At 30.1% G+C, this 17535-nt stretch overlaps 1 protein-coding gene across 4 annotated transcripts; it reads right to left on the bottom strand.

The window, feature by feature from the left end:
• Positions 1-7778: 7778 nt before the first annotated feature.
• LOC134277615 (B-cell scaffold protein with ankyrin repeats-like) lies at positions 7779-12899 on the bottom strand. Of its 4 annotated transcripts, none has more exons than XM_062759945.1 (11): positions 12758-12899; positions 12100-12620; positions 11645-11774; positions 10660-10926; positions 10189-10404; positions 9654-9689; positions 9164-9234; positions 8754-8814; positions 8444-8514; positions 8255-8321; positions 7779-8162 (listed from the first exon to the last, which is right to left on the bottom strand). In XM_062759945.1, exons 2-11 carry the CDS (start codon positions 12607-12609, stop codon positions 8131-8133), a joined length of 1461 nt encoding a protein of 486 aa, XP_062615929.1. In that variant the 5' UTR covers positions 12610-12620; positions 12758-12899; the 3' UTR covers positions 7779-8130. The 4 variants fall into 4 exon arrangements, with proteins under 4 accessions (XP_062615929.1, XP_062615928.1, XP_062615926.1 ...); XM_062759944.1 differs by having other exon boundaries at positions 7780-8162; positions 8262-8321; positions 8754-8810; positions 9160-9234; XM_062759942.1 differs by having other exon boundaries at positions 7780-8162; positions 8262-8321; positions 12758-12898.
• Positions 12900-17535: the final 4636 nt, after the last annotated feature.

Genomic DNA, 17535 nt, shown 5'->3' on the forward strand with positions numbered 1-17535 from the left:
GTAAACCACTTTCACTTTCACTTTAGCTCAGTTTGACATAGTATTTTCTTTTTTGTTTAAATAACAAAACGTTTTAATGGTAAAGTAGAAATTGTAAGACTATTTTTTAATCTTCAAACAACAAGCTAAATCTTTTTGAAAATTATATGAAAAGCGCTTTGCCATGTTTTAAAAACATTTTAATATTTTCCTACTTCAAACATGATCAAGAAAGGGGAAATATTTATCTATTAAAGTCTTCAAAACTAACACATGTGAAAAATATAATTTCAATCATTAACACTGACTAATGTTGAATTCTAAAATCCTAATTTAATGATAAATAGATTTCACATAAAATTTCCAATATGCAAAAATATCATTGACCTTGAATAAGAATTGTTTTCTTTTTTTGAAATTAAAAACAAAAAATGACCTTTCTTTTTTATTTGTATATATAAATTTGAAATCTTCCTGTTTACATCACTTGATTCAAACACAAATGGTGTCATAAAAATGTGGACGTCTTTGTGTTTTCTGTGCAATTGGTAACTCTGATTTCATGAACTCTGTTTAGTAGCCCGCATGACGCAGTTGTAAGAGCGTTAAAAAAAACTTTGATCTAGAGTCGTGGAGTAAGTAGTTGATCCTTATGTCACAGGTTCAAATCCCACTGTGGGACGTAAAGACCAGTTTTTCAGATGAGACCGTATAAATCAAGGTCCTGTGGTCGCAATAGGTTCTGGCACGAAAAAGATCCCTCATTACTCATTTGGCCTGAGCGCTGAGTGCCGAGTATACGTCAAAATTTGCAGCTCTCCACCGCCGTCTCCCAATGATTGAAAAATTCTCACGAGGCCCAGTAAACAACAAACAACCATTTAATTTTTAAAGGCATTTTCTCCATGGACTCAATAAGCTGCCTATAGTAAATAAGAAAATATATTTACGAATGAGCCGGGCAGACAAAGAAATGTACATGTTCTTTAATGTTCATCTAGTTTATAGTTTATAAAAAATGACTTTATAATTCATCTAGTTTATAGTTTACTGTAATTTCTATTTTTTTTATTGTTTTAAAACTTTGTATACAGATAAGCTTACATATCTTTATTTTTACAGAGTATTCAAGCCGTTAACGGGTTAGACAGGTCAACAGGGGTTGCTTACTCCTCCTATGACCTGATCCCATCTTTGGAATTGCCAGAATCCGGCGTTTTATGCCCTTCTCACATATTTGTATTGATTATCGATTTTTTTTGAGGTCGATCACTGTTTGTTATCTTCACTTTTTACATTCATTTGTGTTTTTATAAAACAGCAGAACCAGGAAAACGTTGGCTTCGTTCTTTTAATAGATAGTTTAATTATTTGTTATGATAAATGTGAGACTAAACAAGGAATTTCTCTGTCTTTTTATGTTTATTTTAAGATACATTTTAATGCTAAAAATAAATTTTTCAAAATCTATTTTATTCTACAAAAAAATAACTATTTAATTTTCATGCACAAGCACATACGCAATTAAATTCAAATCTTATATAAAGAACCTGCACCGTGTTTACATGATCAAAATGTAAAATACTCCGAATTAAATTTGAAACGTGTTTCAATGCAGAATTCAATACAAATTGGTTACATTTGAATTGATTGACCGTTTATGTGATTTGCAACAACAATTATTTAATTTTTGCACAGGAACATACGCATTTAAGTTCAAATCTTACATATAAAGAACATATTCCGTGCATCAACTCGCGCGCTTCTAAGTGTGGACGTAAACCTCCACCCCAAAGCCTATCCCTTTATATTTAATATTTTGTAAAATTCATATTTTATTATAGTTTTTAAAATGTTTTACTGCTTCTATGTATTTTGTTTTGATTACTACAGCTTTTAAGGTTTTGATTGTCTTTTTGATGAATCTTTTTTTGCCAACTTTTTTCTTTTGATGTTTGCCTATTTTGTTTTGATGTGCCATCTTTTTCAACTTTTTAATATGATGTTTTGATGCCTTCTTTTTTACAGGTTAAACATATTTTACATAACTGATGAGCAATGAGCTTCTTGTTTGTTAAATTGTTCACAGTTATACCGCCTGCAATATGACATATAATGACATGAAAGTGTCCATGTTTTACAAAATAGCAAAAACAATATATGTTATATCAAAAAGTAAAATAGGAGGTGCACAATGGCAATATGTAATAAACATTCTGTGAAAGTATCATTAAATTTCCTTCACTGGTATTACTTTTTAGGAGTTTTACAGGTTTAATAATGCATTGTACAAAGCGTAACAGACGGATAAAATTAACTTTATACCTTATTTTAATATATACCCTGCAGCTTTTCCATGCTATAAGCAATTTCATGTCCGTTGAATTAATTCAAATTAAACAAATTCGCATGAAATTTCCCGTCTAAATGCAGTTCAAACTAGAGGTACTGTTCGTTATTAGCTCACAATATGATACCCTCGTCTCCTATATGATTATAATGGCATATTATTATTAAGTTCTTTTTTGCTCTTGGAGACCCGAAAAAGTTATCAGATCAAAAAGTAAAATAGGATGTGCACAATGGTATTATGTAAAGAAGAATCTGTGTAAGTTTCATTAAATTTTGTTTATTAGTAGAGGAGGAGTTGCGGATAAGAGGTGGATACCTTTCAATATTATAAAAAGTACTGCCGTGTCCATTTTTAACATGGGGAACTCAAAATATGTATCCGATCAAAACTGTAAAGGTATACAAGGCACTATGTAACAAAGATTTTGTGAAAGTCTCATTAAATTTGATTTAGTGGTAGTTGCGGATAAGAGATGGATACCTCAAAGCGTAACAGACGGACGCACGGACATCCCAAATACTATATACTGGTGTACCCTCCCGCTTTTCAAACGGATGGTGTATAAAATCCATTTCCAAACGGAAAGTTTTTTTGGATTAAAAGTAAGTTACCTCAAGTTACACAATGTTATTTGTATTGCAATCACACTGAGAATACAATGCAAATTAGTTTAATTCGAATTAATTTACAACAAAACAAATTACTTTACATAATTCATTAGCAAAGTTAATTCTAATTTAATTTTGACACATATATGTAACAACAAAACCTGCAACATGCCATTACAAATAACATTTCTTGGTGAAGTAACAAAAACCGGTCCTTCGGATAAGACCGTATAAAACGAGGTTCAATGTCACAGTAGGTGCAGGCACGAAAAAGATCCCTCACTGCTCAATGGCCCATTGCCAAGTATAGGACAAAATTTGCAGCTAGTAAATGTTGCCGTCTCTATATGACTGAAACATTCTCGAAAGGGACGTTAAACATCAAACAAACAAAGACAACTTTTATATCTTATATGACATGCAGGCGTGCAGTATCGAGCGGAGAGCGGAGAAGTGCACTTTTCGATAACATTTTTACTGTTAAATACCGGTAAGTATAAAAATGTTCATTGAAAGAGCTTTTTTGCAACATGGTTAAGGTTTCCTACGGTTTATTTTAAAATTCTTTCTTATCAAAAATGCTTTGTAAAATTATGATGAAGACGGAAACACTTATATAAGAAATATTTCGATCAAAATTGGGTTTTTTAAATTTGCTTTTATTTGATGTTTGAGGATTGAATTTAACTGGCATACAAAGAAATGTTCCCATTTGTGAGAAAAAAACTCATTGCATTGCCTTTATGGCATCTAACACATCATAAACTTATTATTTTTTTTATTCATTTAGGTTTTAAAAGTTTTGTATAAATGAAATTTTAATCATCCTTGATTTTGTTATTTTTGCACTGCCTTTATGGTTTGGGTCAGTTTCTTTATAACACATTATAAGGATATTATTTTTTTTAAATTTCATTTTTAAATAATTGAACAACTGTGGGTGTAAAATTGTGGTGATTTTTATGTTCAAATTTGGCCAATAATACATAATTTTGTAATAACTGATACACAGAACTAGCAGCCATGATGTTTTTTACATGAGGTAAGAAGTTAAAGTTAAAGGCACATTTATTAAATCTGGATTTTTTTGAATCCCATACTGGAAATAAGAGGATTGCATGGATACAGATGATTCAGCTGGTTGTCAAGGGGGTGTGTCCCCATACAAAACCAGGTTATTAAGAGATGGTTTGCGTTCCTTTTTGGAAATCAACCAATTAGAGACTAGAATATATACAAAATTAAATTATATATATTTAATATTCAATGTAATTCTAAATAGCCATGCTATGTCTGTTGAAATAAAAAAAAAACTAACAATTGGCGATGCAAATACCCTGGGAAAAACAGCTTACGTATATTTTTCAAATCTTACGTCTGCCTTTATTGAATTACTAAATAAAACAATTGACACAAAACATTTAAAACAACTCACAATCTAACAGTTCTATGAGGAAGTATTCTAAAAATTAGGTTAGAGAGTATAAATTTCCAGAAATCAATTTTGAGAAAATTTACAATAAATTCCTAAGAACACAATTTTATTGAATGTATTTAAAAACCATAACAAAAACATCATGTTTCCAATTAAAAAAGCTACTATATTTTTGTCATGTCATCAAATTTGTGATTGTTGCCAAATATCTCTTTACTCTGTAAGTTTGAAACTGCGCAGTATTTACTTATTTTCTTATAAAAACATATCAGACAAAAGGAAAATGTAAGAAAATACGGTCAGACGTTAAAACGATAATTAACAAAATGTTATATTTCATGATATTTTATATTTGAGAATACCGAGATCACATGCCAAGCAATTTAGACCCAAATATCACTAGTGCATTTGTACTTTTTGTACTCCATTGGTATAGTTTACATAGCATCCCTGTTTTAAATGTTACAGAGCAACTAGGGTATCTCCCTACTTTTCCCGTGAAGCAAGATATAGGTTTGAGGATGTTCACATTAATTGAATTCCATAAATGCTTGATTGTCTATCCCGACGAATTTTTTTATATATCAGCAGAAAAGATGTAAGAAAGTAAATTTTCCATGTTTTTAAGAGTGCAGTTGTCTTTAATTCTTTAACTAATTTTTGTATATATGTTTATTACATATCATCTGAGAGGCATTTTATTTCCATTTCGAGAGAGATGTTAATTTATAAAATCTTAACAATATTTGTTCTACCGAGCCTCTTTCTTCACTCATCACTAAAATAGTAACAGCAGTGAAGGAGAATATTCAGGAGTATTGTGCAACAATATGTTGGAGAAGTGGTATAAATCAGAATAAAAGTTCCTAAGACCTTTTGGAAAATTTGAAATCACAAAATTTTACCAAAATCAACAGCATAAAAACTTAACGACTTCTAATTTTTTTAAACAACCATTTCCCACGATGAATTAAAGTCCAGACTCTTTGATATCATTGACAGCTGCTTTTTCAATACACTGAAGTTGATATTAAAAAGAAGTTTGAGTTTCTGGTTGACAATATCTACTGAGTATGTGGTTTTTGGAGACCAGGACTTCAAACTACTTTTGAAATTCCCATAGTTATCAATTGTACCTCTTTATTAGCAGACCTATTTTTTTGTATTCATATGAAGCAGAATTTGGGCAATATTTTATACGTGAAAAGAAGAAAACACTTGCTGTGGCCTTCAACTCGACATTTTGATATATCGACGACGTATTATCAAATACAAATGCTTATTGCTTTTCTCGTGTCTATACGATATATCCCTGTGAGCTTGAAATAAAGATAACACAGACTCTGACACATCTGTTTCATGTTTAAATATTTTACTTGAAAAATACCTTAATGGTTATCTAACTACGAAACTTTATGATAAACATGATGACTTTAACTTTTTAATCGTCAACTTCCCTTACAGCATTTTATATTATATTGCAGCAATATACCTTCATCATCTGCATACGAGGTTTATATCTCTCAGTTTATTTGGTATGCAAGAGCATGCTCTAAGTATGAACAATTTCTAAAGCTAGGTAAATTAATGACAGCCAATTTGCTGACACAAGAATATTAACAGTATTCTTTAAAGTCATCATTTAGTAAGTTATGTGGTCTATACAATGATCTTGTCAGCAAAGACAATCTATCATTAAGTTAAATGCTGACAGAACTTTTTTCATATTTATTGTTATATTTGTTATAATTATATACACACTGAATTGTTGGCGGATTTTCTCCGTTATTTTCCGATCATGACAAGGAGCACATGGCGGGTGTGACCGATCAGCAGGGGATGCACACTCCTCTACGGCACCTGATCCTACCTTTGATTATTTGGAAATCCGTGTTTTCTCTACTCCTGTTTGTCTTGTTATTGGACCCGGAGGACAGGGCTGCTTTATACATATAAGTTTAAGTGTTAGTGCATTGGGATCGAGGTGGGAGAAGTTATTCAGAATTAAATGTTTTCTAAACATTAAAAAGATTGATAATCAGAATGTTTTCCCTTTATAAATTACGAGATATACAATATTTACTTCCATAAGGTGAATCTGTAAAAATATATATGTTTGTCATATTTAATATATAAAAATGCGTATCATTTACTATCGAAAAACGACAGGTCCCCTTTTTTAGAACATCGAATTTTACTTATCGCATAAAAACTTACTTTACACAGTTCTTGTTTTATATTCTTAAAGTGAAATACATTTTTGAAAATAGGTAATGAGTGTGTCTGGTTTCAATTTATATTTTATGCAGCCAACATTCACTTGAGGAATTGATAAAGTTTAAAAGGGTATCGTTTTTGTTCGATTTTTATCCGACTATAAGTTTTCAAACTATTCTCGACTATTGTCACCATCATTTACACGCATGTCTATTTCACACATATCGAAGCGGTTTGATGATAAAGACTCATTTCCATTGTTTACTTTATTTATTTCCCGGGCGACAGTTGATGGTTACATCAATGTTTTCTTGTGAATAAGTTGATGTAAATTAATATTTCACTTTTGACAATTAAGTCTAACCCACATCTTTCTTCTTTGAAACTCGCTGTTTGATCATAAAGCATCATTTTGTTGTGTGACCGATCGGCAGATGCACACTCCTCTATGGCACCCGATCCTACCTTTGATATTTTGGAAATCCGTGTTTGCTCTCCTGTTTTGTATTGTTTAATGGACTTTTGAGCTTTTGAGCTTTTGAGCTTGAATATTGTTCGTTATCTCCATATATTTGATGTGATTTTATTTTATGATTAAGTTGATGTAAATTGATATTTCCCTTTTGACAATATTGTCTAACCCACATCTTTCTTCTTTGAAACTCGCTCTTTGATCATAAAGCATATATTTGGCATTTTTACACATGATTGTAAGTACATGGGTCGTCAAAAAATTCGGAGTGAAATGACTTTTCAGTAGAATTCCTGGGTCAGCCAATTTAGTTCGAAAACAATATTTCCATTCTTTCACCTAGAAATGCTATTATATTAATTTCGATGTCTACTTTGTATTTATTCTTTGTGCCACATATTGACATTTTAAAATTTCATGCTTATCATTTAAAGTTTATAAAATTTATAGTATTAATTTTAATCAAATAAAAGAAGATGCTTCAAATAATATTTTTAAAAAAACATCTACACACATTATAAAATAAGTGTATAAAAAATTATATAACATTTTCTGTGTTCACAAAACATTTAATTTTAAGACAATTTACAGCTTATATAAGAACAAATGTAAAGCCCCTTAAGCCTCCGATTTCTAAAACTAGGCAAACAATTGATAAACAAGTTGAAGAAACAAGACTATCAATAGTCATAGCAACTTTGTGAAAACAATAAAAATTCAATACCACTTTTTACGGAAATTTATTCGAGCCTTTGAGCATAAAGATACAATTTTATGATATATACGCGTAGTAAGTAAATTGCATTGACAAATAAAGCACCATTAACAATTCGTTTAAACATCACCATGTGCATTGAAACAGAAATTTTACCCATGGTGTATTTCTTTTCAAGCAAATGTTTTCTTTACAAATAAAGCTTAATGAAACCTTTCAAAGATCAATTCAAGTCAAGGAATAATCATCACACTGTGTCGAAATGGTCTTATTTTTCAAAGTCATCGATGATATTTACTTCAAAGCTTTGTGGAGACGGACAAATTATCTTCAAAACCTGGAAATGGTTTGTCAGGTAGTTCTATGCTGATTCTGTTTCGTAGCTTTAAAGCATAAATATTGTACTAGTAAATATATTATTCGTTATATGAGAGTACAGTTAATTCGTATTAATCAATTTTGAGCCTTTTTTTACCTTTTACCTGTTCATGTTTTTGTTGCTCACTTTCTTCAGCTGTATAATTGTAATCGAAGTCTTCGAACTACAATACAAAAGTACAAATCTACTGCAAATAAGAATAGATTTATGCATTTATCAATTTAGTCTCTGTAGCAGAAATTACATGTATTTGTTGAACTAATTTTATTATTATGCTTGACCTACCGCATCTTTCTCGGTCGATGCTGAAAATCCACTATCAGTTGATTGTATTGATATCACTTTTTCATATGATTCTGTATAAGAAAATGTAATACCTCCTTCATTTCAAAGATCAATGATAGAAGAATATAGATAAATGTTCAGCTTTTGTTGTTGTTGTTGTAAGCTTTATTTAGAAACTATTATAATTCAGATAACATCTTTCCAAATAAGACTGCAATCCGAAAAAGTAAATTTTTGTTAAAATATATTTTAAGAAGGTGTGTTTAACCTTTATCCGAAAAAAATAAGGGATGAAGATTAATTGTGTTACCTGATGCCTTCCTGTTTTTATGTATCTTTGTTACATCAGTTTGATTTCGTCTTCTCACTTCCTGTAATGTACAACTCATGGAATTATTACTTTATTCAATATCTAAAAAAAAAAAGATATTTTTCTGTACTTTAGTAGGAAGCAATTTTATTTCCAATTTATGAAAATGTCAGCATGTACATATTTTAGGTGATTCTGGAGAAAACAGTGTGGAATTATCGATACTACCTTATTCCTTTGAGTAAAAATATCATTAGATCCATTAAATCGGTTTGAAAGAACTTTTATTCTTTGATCTTTCCTTTCGACTAGGCGAAATAGCGTTGTACAATAAATAATAAACATAAATATACCAAATATATTATCGTAGATCTTACTATTTCCTTATGACGGATATATATAAAACCTACCGGAACAACACCCTCGCGCGGGGTCGATTCACTTTGGCTCCTCTGTTGAAATTTGGGATAAACTGGTGGCCCTGTAAAAAAAATTGTCAAATAAATTATCAGAGAAAAATCTTGACTATTATTTTTCACATTGAAACGTTTTCTATTACAATATACTACTGGTACTTTATATGCATTTGATGCTATAAATCATATAAAGTTTTCTTTTTCTATTTAAAATTCATGGATATGTAATGCAGATAATACTGAGTTTAATTTTATTTCTTAATAAGTTGGGTTCAAATCAATTTTACGAAATAGCTATACAGTTAAGCCTTAAGTTTTACAAATAAAAAAGTTGTTATTGCTCAAAATACGCAAGTACATATGCGTTTATTTTCTCGTATAACTTCATCCTACTTATTTTAAATTCAATTTAATGATACAACTGCTTGTTTCATTTCTGTTTTAAACAAAGTAATTTTATATGCATTGTATATAAATACCTTACCTGAAATAGGGCACTGAAAATCCCCCAGTACACTAGCTGTAAGAAATAAATCAAAAACATATTTTTTTTTATTTCTACCAAACTTTTGCATTTCAATTTATATCACAATTAACAGTGTCATTAGTGTTCTGTTCAAATATCTTCTGTATACATGATTATTTTTTGCTCCGTATTATTTTCGCCCTTTAACACTTCAAACCATATTTGTCCAATTTTCGATTCGCCTTTTCTTTAATCAAATTAAACTGTGTTCAAATTTGCCCTTTTTAAATTCGCCAAAAACTGAGATAGGGCGAAAGGGTGAAAATTCCTTGTATAGAGTATTAATCCATACAAAAACCAACATGCGTGTTCCATCTTTGTTTATGACATAAAACAAAGAATAATTTCATGAATGTATTTAATAAGTATATTGCTGAATTTGAAGAGACTAGATGAGCTTAGTACTAATTTACTAACTTTCGTACTTTCGTGTATAAGAAACATGAATCATTGTGATTATATTTAGAAATTAGTTCGTAAACATTAAACTTACTATTAGATGACCTGTTGTGGAAAGGATCAAGGTCATAAGATAGTTTATGAAACCCCATTATTTTAGCTAATTGACTTGGAGTTAGGCCATCTTTATTCCGGATTGTCTGGGCTATACCAAAACCAGGAACTTTCACCAAAACTTGACAGAAACAGTCCAACCCAAATTTAGCGCCAAAGTGAAGCATTGTAGGGAGTTCTTTGTCAATCTGTTGTTCTGGTAAAATAATCAATTCAAAACGTTCAAATTTTATACATGTATTTTTTTTTATTTTATTAATTCTAAAAATCAATTTCCTTCTTTAAAAGAGTGTTTGGTTGTGATCTGATTGTTCTCTTTTCAAAAGACCTTTTTGACCTCAAAAAAGAAATTTAATGAACAATAGAATAATAAATAATAGTGATAATTTTTATAAACTCTGTAAAGTAATTTGCGAAAACATTAATAACATGCATAGACCCAATAACTCACCACGCCAAGAAAACCGTTCGTCTAGATCATTCAAGAATGAGAAATTAGAAATGGCATTATCATTAATTCTGTCTGCCAGATCTCTGTCCAAACTTTCTCTATCCTCTGCAGAAAGTCTCAGCACCTGACACAGAAATTCCACCGGAGATGCAATGTCCTTAATTTCTTCGTACAAGAAATCCATTTTGTTTCCCACCATTAAAGATGTAGTACCTTCAGATGTTCCATTAACAAATACGTTTACAGAATTCCTCCCGTAAGGTAAACCTTTGCAAAAATAAATCGAAAGTTTCCAAATTTTATTAAACTGGAACATCATATTGAAAATCACAACATTAAAATTTTAAGTATATAAAGATATTTTCAAATCTTCCTCTGAAATTTAGAATGCTGTCTCCCATCATTTTCATGATAAACATTAAAGCTAACATAAAATATTAACAGCAAACTCCTTATTGTTCAGTCCATGTTTGAATGTTTTTTTTTCTCTCCAAAATATTCCTTTTATTAAAGCATATTAGGATTGCATGAAACAAATGTAAAGCTAGAATGCAAAGTCAGTTACATAAAGTAAGACACTTGTATTGCATTAATTTAAAAATAATTAATACATGTATTTACTTGAGGAAAATAATGCATGGAATGCATCTAATCTCTGATCACTAAAGTAATATGTTCGAAAATTTAATTTCATAACCATTGTCAGGAATCATTGTGTGTATTTTTATTTTGCAGCTCTAAATCAGTTGAGTGACAAAATATTATCAATGTTAATCAACGAAAGGTTTGAATATACATATATCTTAAAGGGAAATGACTTTTCATTTCACGTATTTCCAGTTACATTTTTTGGTAAATGCATATGAAATAGTGCAAAAATGTTCCAATGTTTTTACTTTTTATTAAAGATCAATCTAACAGGAATGAAAAAAAGTCATTGAAATGATTCTGACTGAAGGAATTAAAGCATGATAAATTTACTCACCACTTGGAGAAAATGAATATGTATAGGGATTGAGGTATTTGGCTTCTATGTTTCTTCTATCCAAGTTTACAGACACGGCAGTGCCCTTTTCCTTTTTATCTTTGAACATAATATATACCAGATTCTTGTCCTGTTCAATATAAATGCATGCATATTAAAATAGTTCATAAATCGTCTTCAAAAATATACAAAGCTGAGAGGACCTGGATAGGCAATGACCACATTATTTGTTATTGATAGAGAATTTTATTGTTTAACACGCAGATTTTCGAAGAGCTTATTACGGTGGCATAGTTTTGATATCGAAGAATCAACGAGTGTGTACTTTTTAAACTTTCCTTAGCTTCATCTGTATACTTCTACTTTAAAACTTACAAGATTAAAAAAAAAAAAAAAAAAAAAAAAAAAAGCAATTTTATTTGACAATCCTATAAGCAGTAAAAATTCTGACTTACTGTTATGAGGTAGTTTGGTTCCAGTCGGTATTGCAGGGTGGCTGGAAATACATCTGTTGACATTTGATCAAGTAAACTCACAATGTTATGTATTGTTGATCTTACGGAGCCGAATTCCAGCACAGTCCAATCATGAAAATCTGGAATTTGGCTCTTCAGTATCGCCTCAGTTTCTCCATCAGAAAAGTTTACAGAATCGTGAACTAAAAATGCACAAGTTGAATTTGTGTTCTTTGGAAATCGGATAGAGGAACCTGCCATGTCTTTGGTCACCTTCAGGTGAGATATTACTTCAGGTGTAATCAAAAGAATTGTTACCTGATGATTCAAAGTTCTGCTTTCTATTTCGTCTATGTCGCAGATACTGACTTTGATTTTGAATTGGTCCTTGAATATTTCCAAATTATTCTTGATATATTCAGCAACTGGTACACCGTCATGCGTGTGTAGGATAAGTATAGAATCTTTTTCCATTTTTGGAAACATGGGCATATAAATTTCTTCCTCCATTATTGGAATTTCTAAGTAAACAATTAAAATTAGATATAAGAAACACTTACCTCGGAATGAAAGAAATAAGTTAATTATAATGCATCATTTGGTAGAATTGCTTTTGTATTGATTACAAGAATACGAAATTTATAGCATTTCTACTTACTTGAAGAAAGGTCTTAACTATTGTTTACACGACAATGGACCATAATTTTCTTACAGTTTGCTTTTATAGGTAAACCCCTTCCTCTTTTAGTGCGAATGCAACACTTTAAAGACCCAGAGAGTCGTCCGTGATATCTCACCTGTGAAGTTGTCCCAGATAACTGACATTTATATATGCAGTCTCATGGGGTTATATTTCATAATTACATTTAAGACTTACTTACAAACTAAAATAAATGTCATAAATTCTTTGGGTATTTCCGCCCTCTAAAATCTCTGCAACACAAGAAATAGAATATCAAAATACCTCTTCCTGATTTAATGAGAAACAATGAGTGTAGAGTATTTTTAAAGTGTCTTTATTGAGTTGTTAAGTCACATTAACCAAGAAGTTCGATGATATACAAATTCTCGTAAATATTTTGAAGTCAAATCGTGTATTAAAAGGTTGCTTTAATATATGAAATCAAACCAAGATGTTATTTTCTGCATAAAGAATATTCCAAGTATAAATATTCAAACACTATTTATTGACCGAGGTAAACCTCATCTGTAACAACAAAATCATCTATCTGTAAAATCTTGTCAACTTTGCTGTGAATAAAGGATCGAATCAGCCATCCTGGGTGCTAAAAGTATTGCATCATTTAGCAATGACTCCTTTTTAACAAGGTACAATTCATTTTTAAAGTTTATAATAATGATTATTTAAAAAGATTTATTTGTGAGGAGCCTGTCTCGGTTTAAATTTGAGCATGCTCTTGAATAGCGAAAAAGCCATCTCTCACCAGAAGCCGCGCTCGGCAAGCTTCACTTACACGCCCTCTGGTGAGAGATTGTCGAATAAGCTGAGAGACAAAACACCATAAGCAAGTGATAGTGGAATGCTACTACATAAGTAAGAACATTTGGAGATGGAAAAAATTAAAACTTATCATTTGTCATACAATTTAGTTGCAAGTTAGTCCTTGCCGTCTATAATCAGTTTTAACATCCTAATCTAAAACAAAACGTGTAAAACTCTTCGATGCCTTTCTTTCAAGTTCACTCGGGTATATTGAATCGATGTACATGTATGAGTGAAATAAACAATTGTTAAATGGTCATAAAATGTCGATATACTTAAATGTCGAGTTGAAGGCAACAGCAGGTTTTTTTTCTCCTGTAGAAATTATGTTTCATAGGAATACAAATACAACTTTTATAATAAAAAATCACATTAAGTGTCCACGGAATTCCAACATTTTGTTGTCTCTGAAGATATTATAAATGTTGTCAATGAAAAAATCCGGCATCTTTTTAATATCGACTTTACGGTATTTGCATGACAAATCAGATCGATTTTAAACGAAATGATTTTGTTGATTTTATTAAAGAAGTAGTTGTCTGACGTCAATTTCAGATATAATTTTCTCTCACTAGCTTGGTTACATAAGGGCATTTTTTCAATGTCATTTTGAGCAAAATTTTAGCATATTCTCATACATATTGGATTTATTCCATATCACACAGATTAATGAATCTAGATTCCGTTCTGACTCTTCATTGATTAACAGAAGACAAATTGTTCAAAAGTATTTTCTTCATTTTTAACAAAAAAAATCATTATTTGATTTTTAATAAGGTTTGTCTAGCGCTTTCTTCACAATACTTAAAACCATCACGCAAATAATATATTTTATGATCAATTAGTTAACCTTCCATAAGAGTAACAATGGCGGGTAACTGTAAACCAAACGTATGAACATTACACAGACAAGAAAGCCAGTTTTGATTGTATCAAAAAGACACTTGTACTAGGAAGAATACTGTATGGAAATTAATATGTGTACATGGGTATGGATTCTGCGTTTGCAATTTTGCTTTATCTTTTTCATCGGCAACGTGCCAAAATTTTTAATTGAAATATAAACGGGTATTCCCCTACCTGTCTTTGTTACAAAAGTATCAAAATAAAGTGTCAAAATTCTGAACCTTTATACCACATTACCCTCTTGACAAAAGAATTTTTTATTAACTTTAGATTGTAAATTGTTACACAGCATGTGCCACGGAGAAAAATATTTTTCGATATGCATATTCATCTAGTTTGATAGATGTTAAAAAAATCTTCAAGTGATCAAATGTATGGTAAAGTCTATAGAAAATGCATGTTTTTTTCGAGCTACATGAATTTCTAAAATATGCTTGAAATGGAAAATATGTTTTATCTGTCTAAGATTTTTCTGAAGTGTTATTTGTCTATCTATTTACTCCTAAAAATATTTTTTAATCACGTGAACAGCTGGGTTTTTTAATCATTATTGTTTCATTAAAGAGTTACGTATAAAAAAATTGTATTTAAAAAGATCATAATAGATGCATAGATAACATTTTAAAATTAATTGATATTAATCTTTGCAATACATTTCTCTAAACTGTATTTCCCTTTTCCATATCTTATTGGTATTTGCATATAATGAGTAAAATAATTTCAGTTAGTCCTACATTGTAAATTACTTAAACAGATCATAGAAATGAAACAGCTTCATTCATTATATCTATAATTGATATGTGTCTCGTTTGTTGTTTCACAAACAATTTCAATTTTTAAAAAAAAAACGCTTTCATATTTAATCACCTCTTCGAAAAAAAAATGATTACATTTCTATAGGAATTGAGGTATCTATAACTTCTATGTTTCTTCTATCGACGTTTACAAGCACGGTTGTGCCCTTTTCCTTTTTATCTTTGAAAATAATATATACCAGATTCTTGTCCTATTCATAATAGATATAATTTTTATGTGTATTTCAAAGAAATAAAGATGATAAAGATTTTCAATAAATTGCTTTGAAGTTATAATTTTTGACTCCAACAAATTTTTTGATGCAGAGAATATGGTAAATTTTAATAGTTTTTCTTTTAATTATTTATTTCTTTATTTTTTTATTTTCTGTAGTTTACATATCGGAGTTTGTATACCATTTCAATCCTCTGTTGACTTAATATATATGCATATGCTTTGACTTCTAACATATAATTTACAATTCAATTCCATTATGATGAGACAATTTGAAAATATTTCTGAATTACTGTAACGTTTATGTTGTAGTCTGAATCCAGTTGGTATTGTTAAATGGATGGAAAAGTCCTGGTGAAATTGCATCAAGGAAATTCATAACGTTAAACATTGTTGATTTCAGAAGGCTATTTTTAGACCCTGTCCATTCATCAAAACCTGGAACTTTGCTTTTCAGTACTGCTTGAGTGTGCTTATCGCAAAAGTTTACGGAATCATGAAAAAACTGCACAAGCTAGCTGTTTTATATGGAAACATTCCGTATCTGTAATTGACTCCAGGTGAGATATTACTTCCGGTGTAAAGACGAATAATGACCCCCATCAAATAATGACCGGGGGTCATTTTTCGACAGCGAAAAATGACCCCCGGTCATTATTCGACGTAGAAAAATGACCCTTTTGCCCGTAGAAAAAGTGTCACCACTCTAAAAATTTGCAGAACCCACGTGAAGAAAAATGACACCCGTAGAAAAATGACTCCCTACGACGGCGTATTCGTGCCATTTTAACAATGTAGAAATTTTTCTAAAAATCGTTTGAACGATTTAAGAAAAAGTTTGTACGATTTAATAAATCGTTTGTACAATTTAATAAATCGTTTGTACAATTTAGGAAACTGTTTGTACGATTTTCAAAAATAGTTTGTACGATTTAGGAAATTGTTTGTACGATTTCTTAAATCGTTTGAACAATTTAGGAAATCGTTTTGATCCCGATCCCAATCTAATAGTAAATTGAACTTTTGCATTGTTAATGTGAAAAATATTTAGTATACGCAATGCAATTAATTTATTTTTGATACTTAAGATTTTGATGAAATAATACTTGGTCTGAAACAAATAGTAATGGAGATCGGGGTGTTAATAATCTTTAATGCATTGAATCCTGAATGTTATGTGTTTGTGTTTATTTGAACCGGACATTGCATCTCTAGATATTCAATATACATGTTGTTTTCTTGTCAAAATATCGACAAGAAACAAATGAATATTGCAATATTATTTCATAATAATGTTTAATAATTGTATTATATTTAATCGTACAAACGGTTTCCTAAATTGTTCAAACGATTTTTAAAATTCGTACAAACTATTTTAAAAAATCATATAACGATTTAATAAATTGTACAAACGACTTAACAAACAAATTGTGCAAAAGACTTATTTAATTGTACAAACGATTTATTAAATTGTACAAGCGATTTATTAAATTGTAAAAACAATTTATTAAATCGTACAAACAATTTTTTAAATCGTACAAACGTTTTCTTAAATCGTAAAAACGGTTTCCTAAATTGTTCAAACGAATTATAAAAATCGTACAAACTATTTTTAAATTAAAAAATCGTATGAACGATTTAATAAAATTGTACAAACAATTTAATAAATTGTACAAACGATTAAAAAAAATTCTACATTGTTAAAATGGCACGAATACGCCGTCGTAACTCCCTGTTGATTAAAGGTGAAATTTTTAGGGGGCAAAAAAAAAAAAAATTAGATAAAGAAGCATATTGGCCAAAATGCTCACCTGAGCTTATATGGAATAAATTTTGAAATGTTGATCTCATAATACACGATTATAGCTATATTTTAAGGTCAATGTGATGATTCATAATCTAAAGGAGTAAAGATTTATCGAGCCTAAAGGGTTAGGTAAACATTGTTTTTCGATGATGGAAATCATCGTACTGACAGAAAAAATCAGCAGTATCAT

Source organism: Saccostrea cucullata, unplaced genomic scaffold (genome assembly GCF_032062105.1).
Source record: "Saccostrea cucullata isolate Sc308-1 unplaced genomic scaffold, CSIRO_AGI_Scuc_v1 ctg92, whole genome shotgun sequence".
Classification (NCBI taxonomy): Eukaryota; Metazoa; Mollusca; class Bivalvia; order Ostreida; family Ostreidae; genus Saccostrea; species Saccostrea cuccullata.

Coding starts and splice junctions, on each gene's coding strand:
- LOC134277615 (XM_062759944.1), bottom strand. CDS start 12,609: ATGGAGGAAGAAATTTATATGCCCATGTTTCCAAAAATGGAAAAAGAT. Junction 9,690..10,188: donor CCACAACAGGTCATCTAATA/GTAAGTTTAATG, acceptor TATTTCTTACAG/CTAGTGTACTGGGGGATTTT. Junction 8,515..8,753: donor TAAAAACAGGAAGGCATCAG/GTAACACAATTA, acceptor TTTCTTATACAG/AATCATATGAAAAAGTGATA.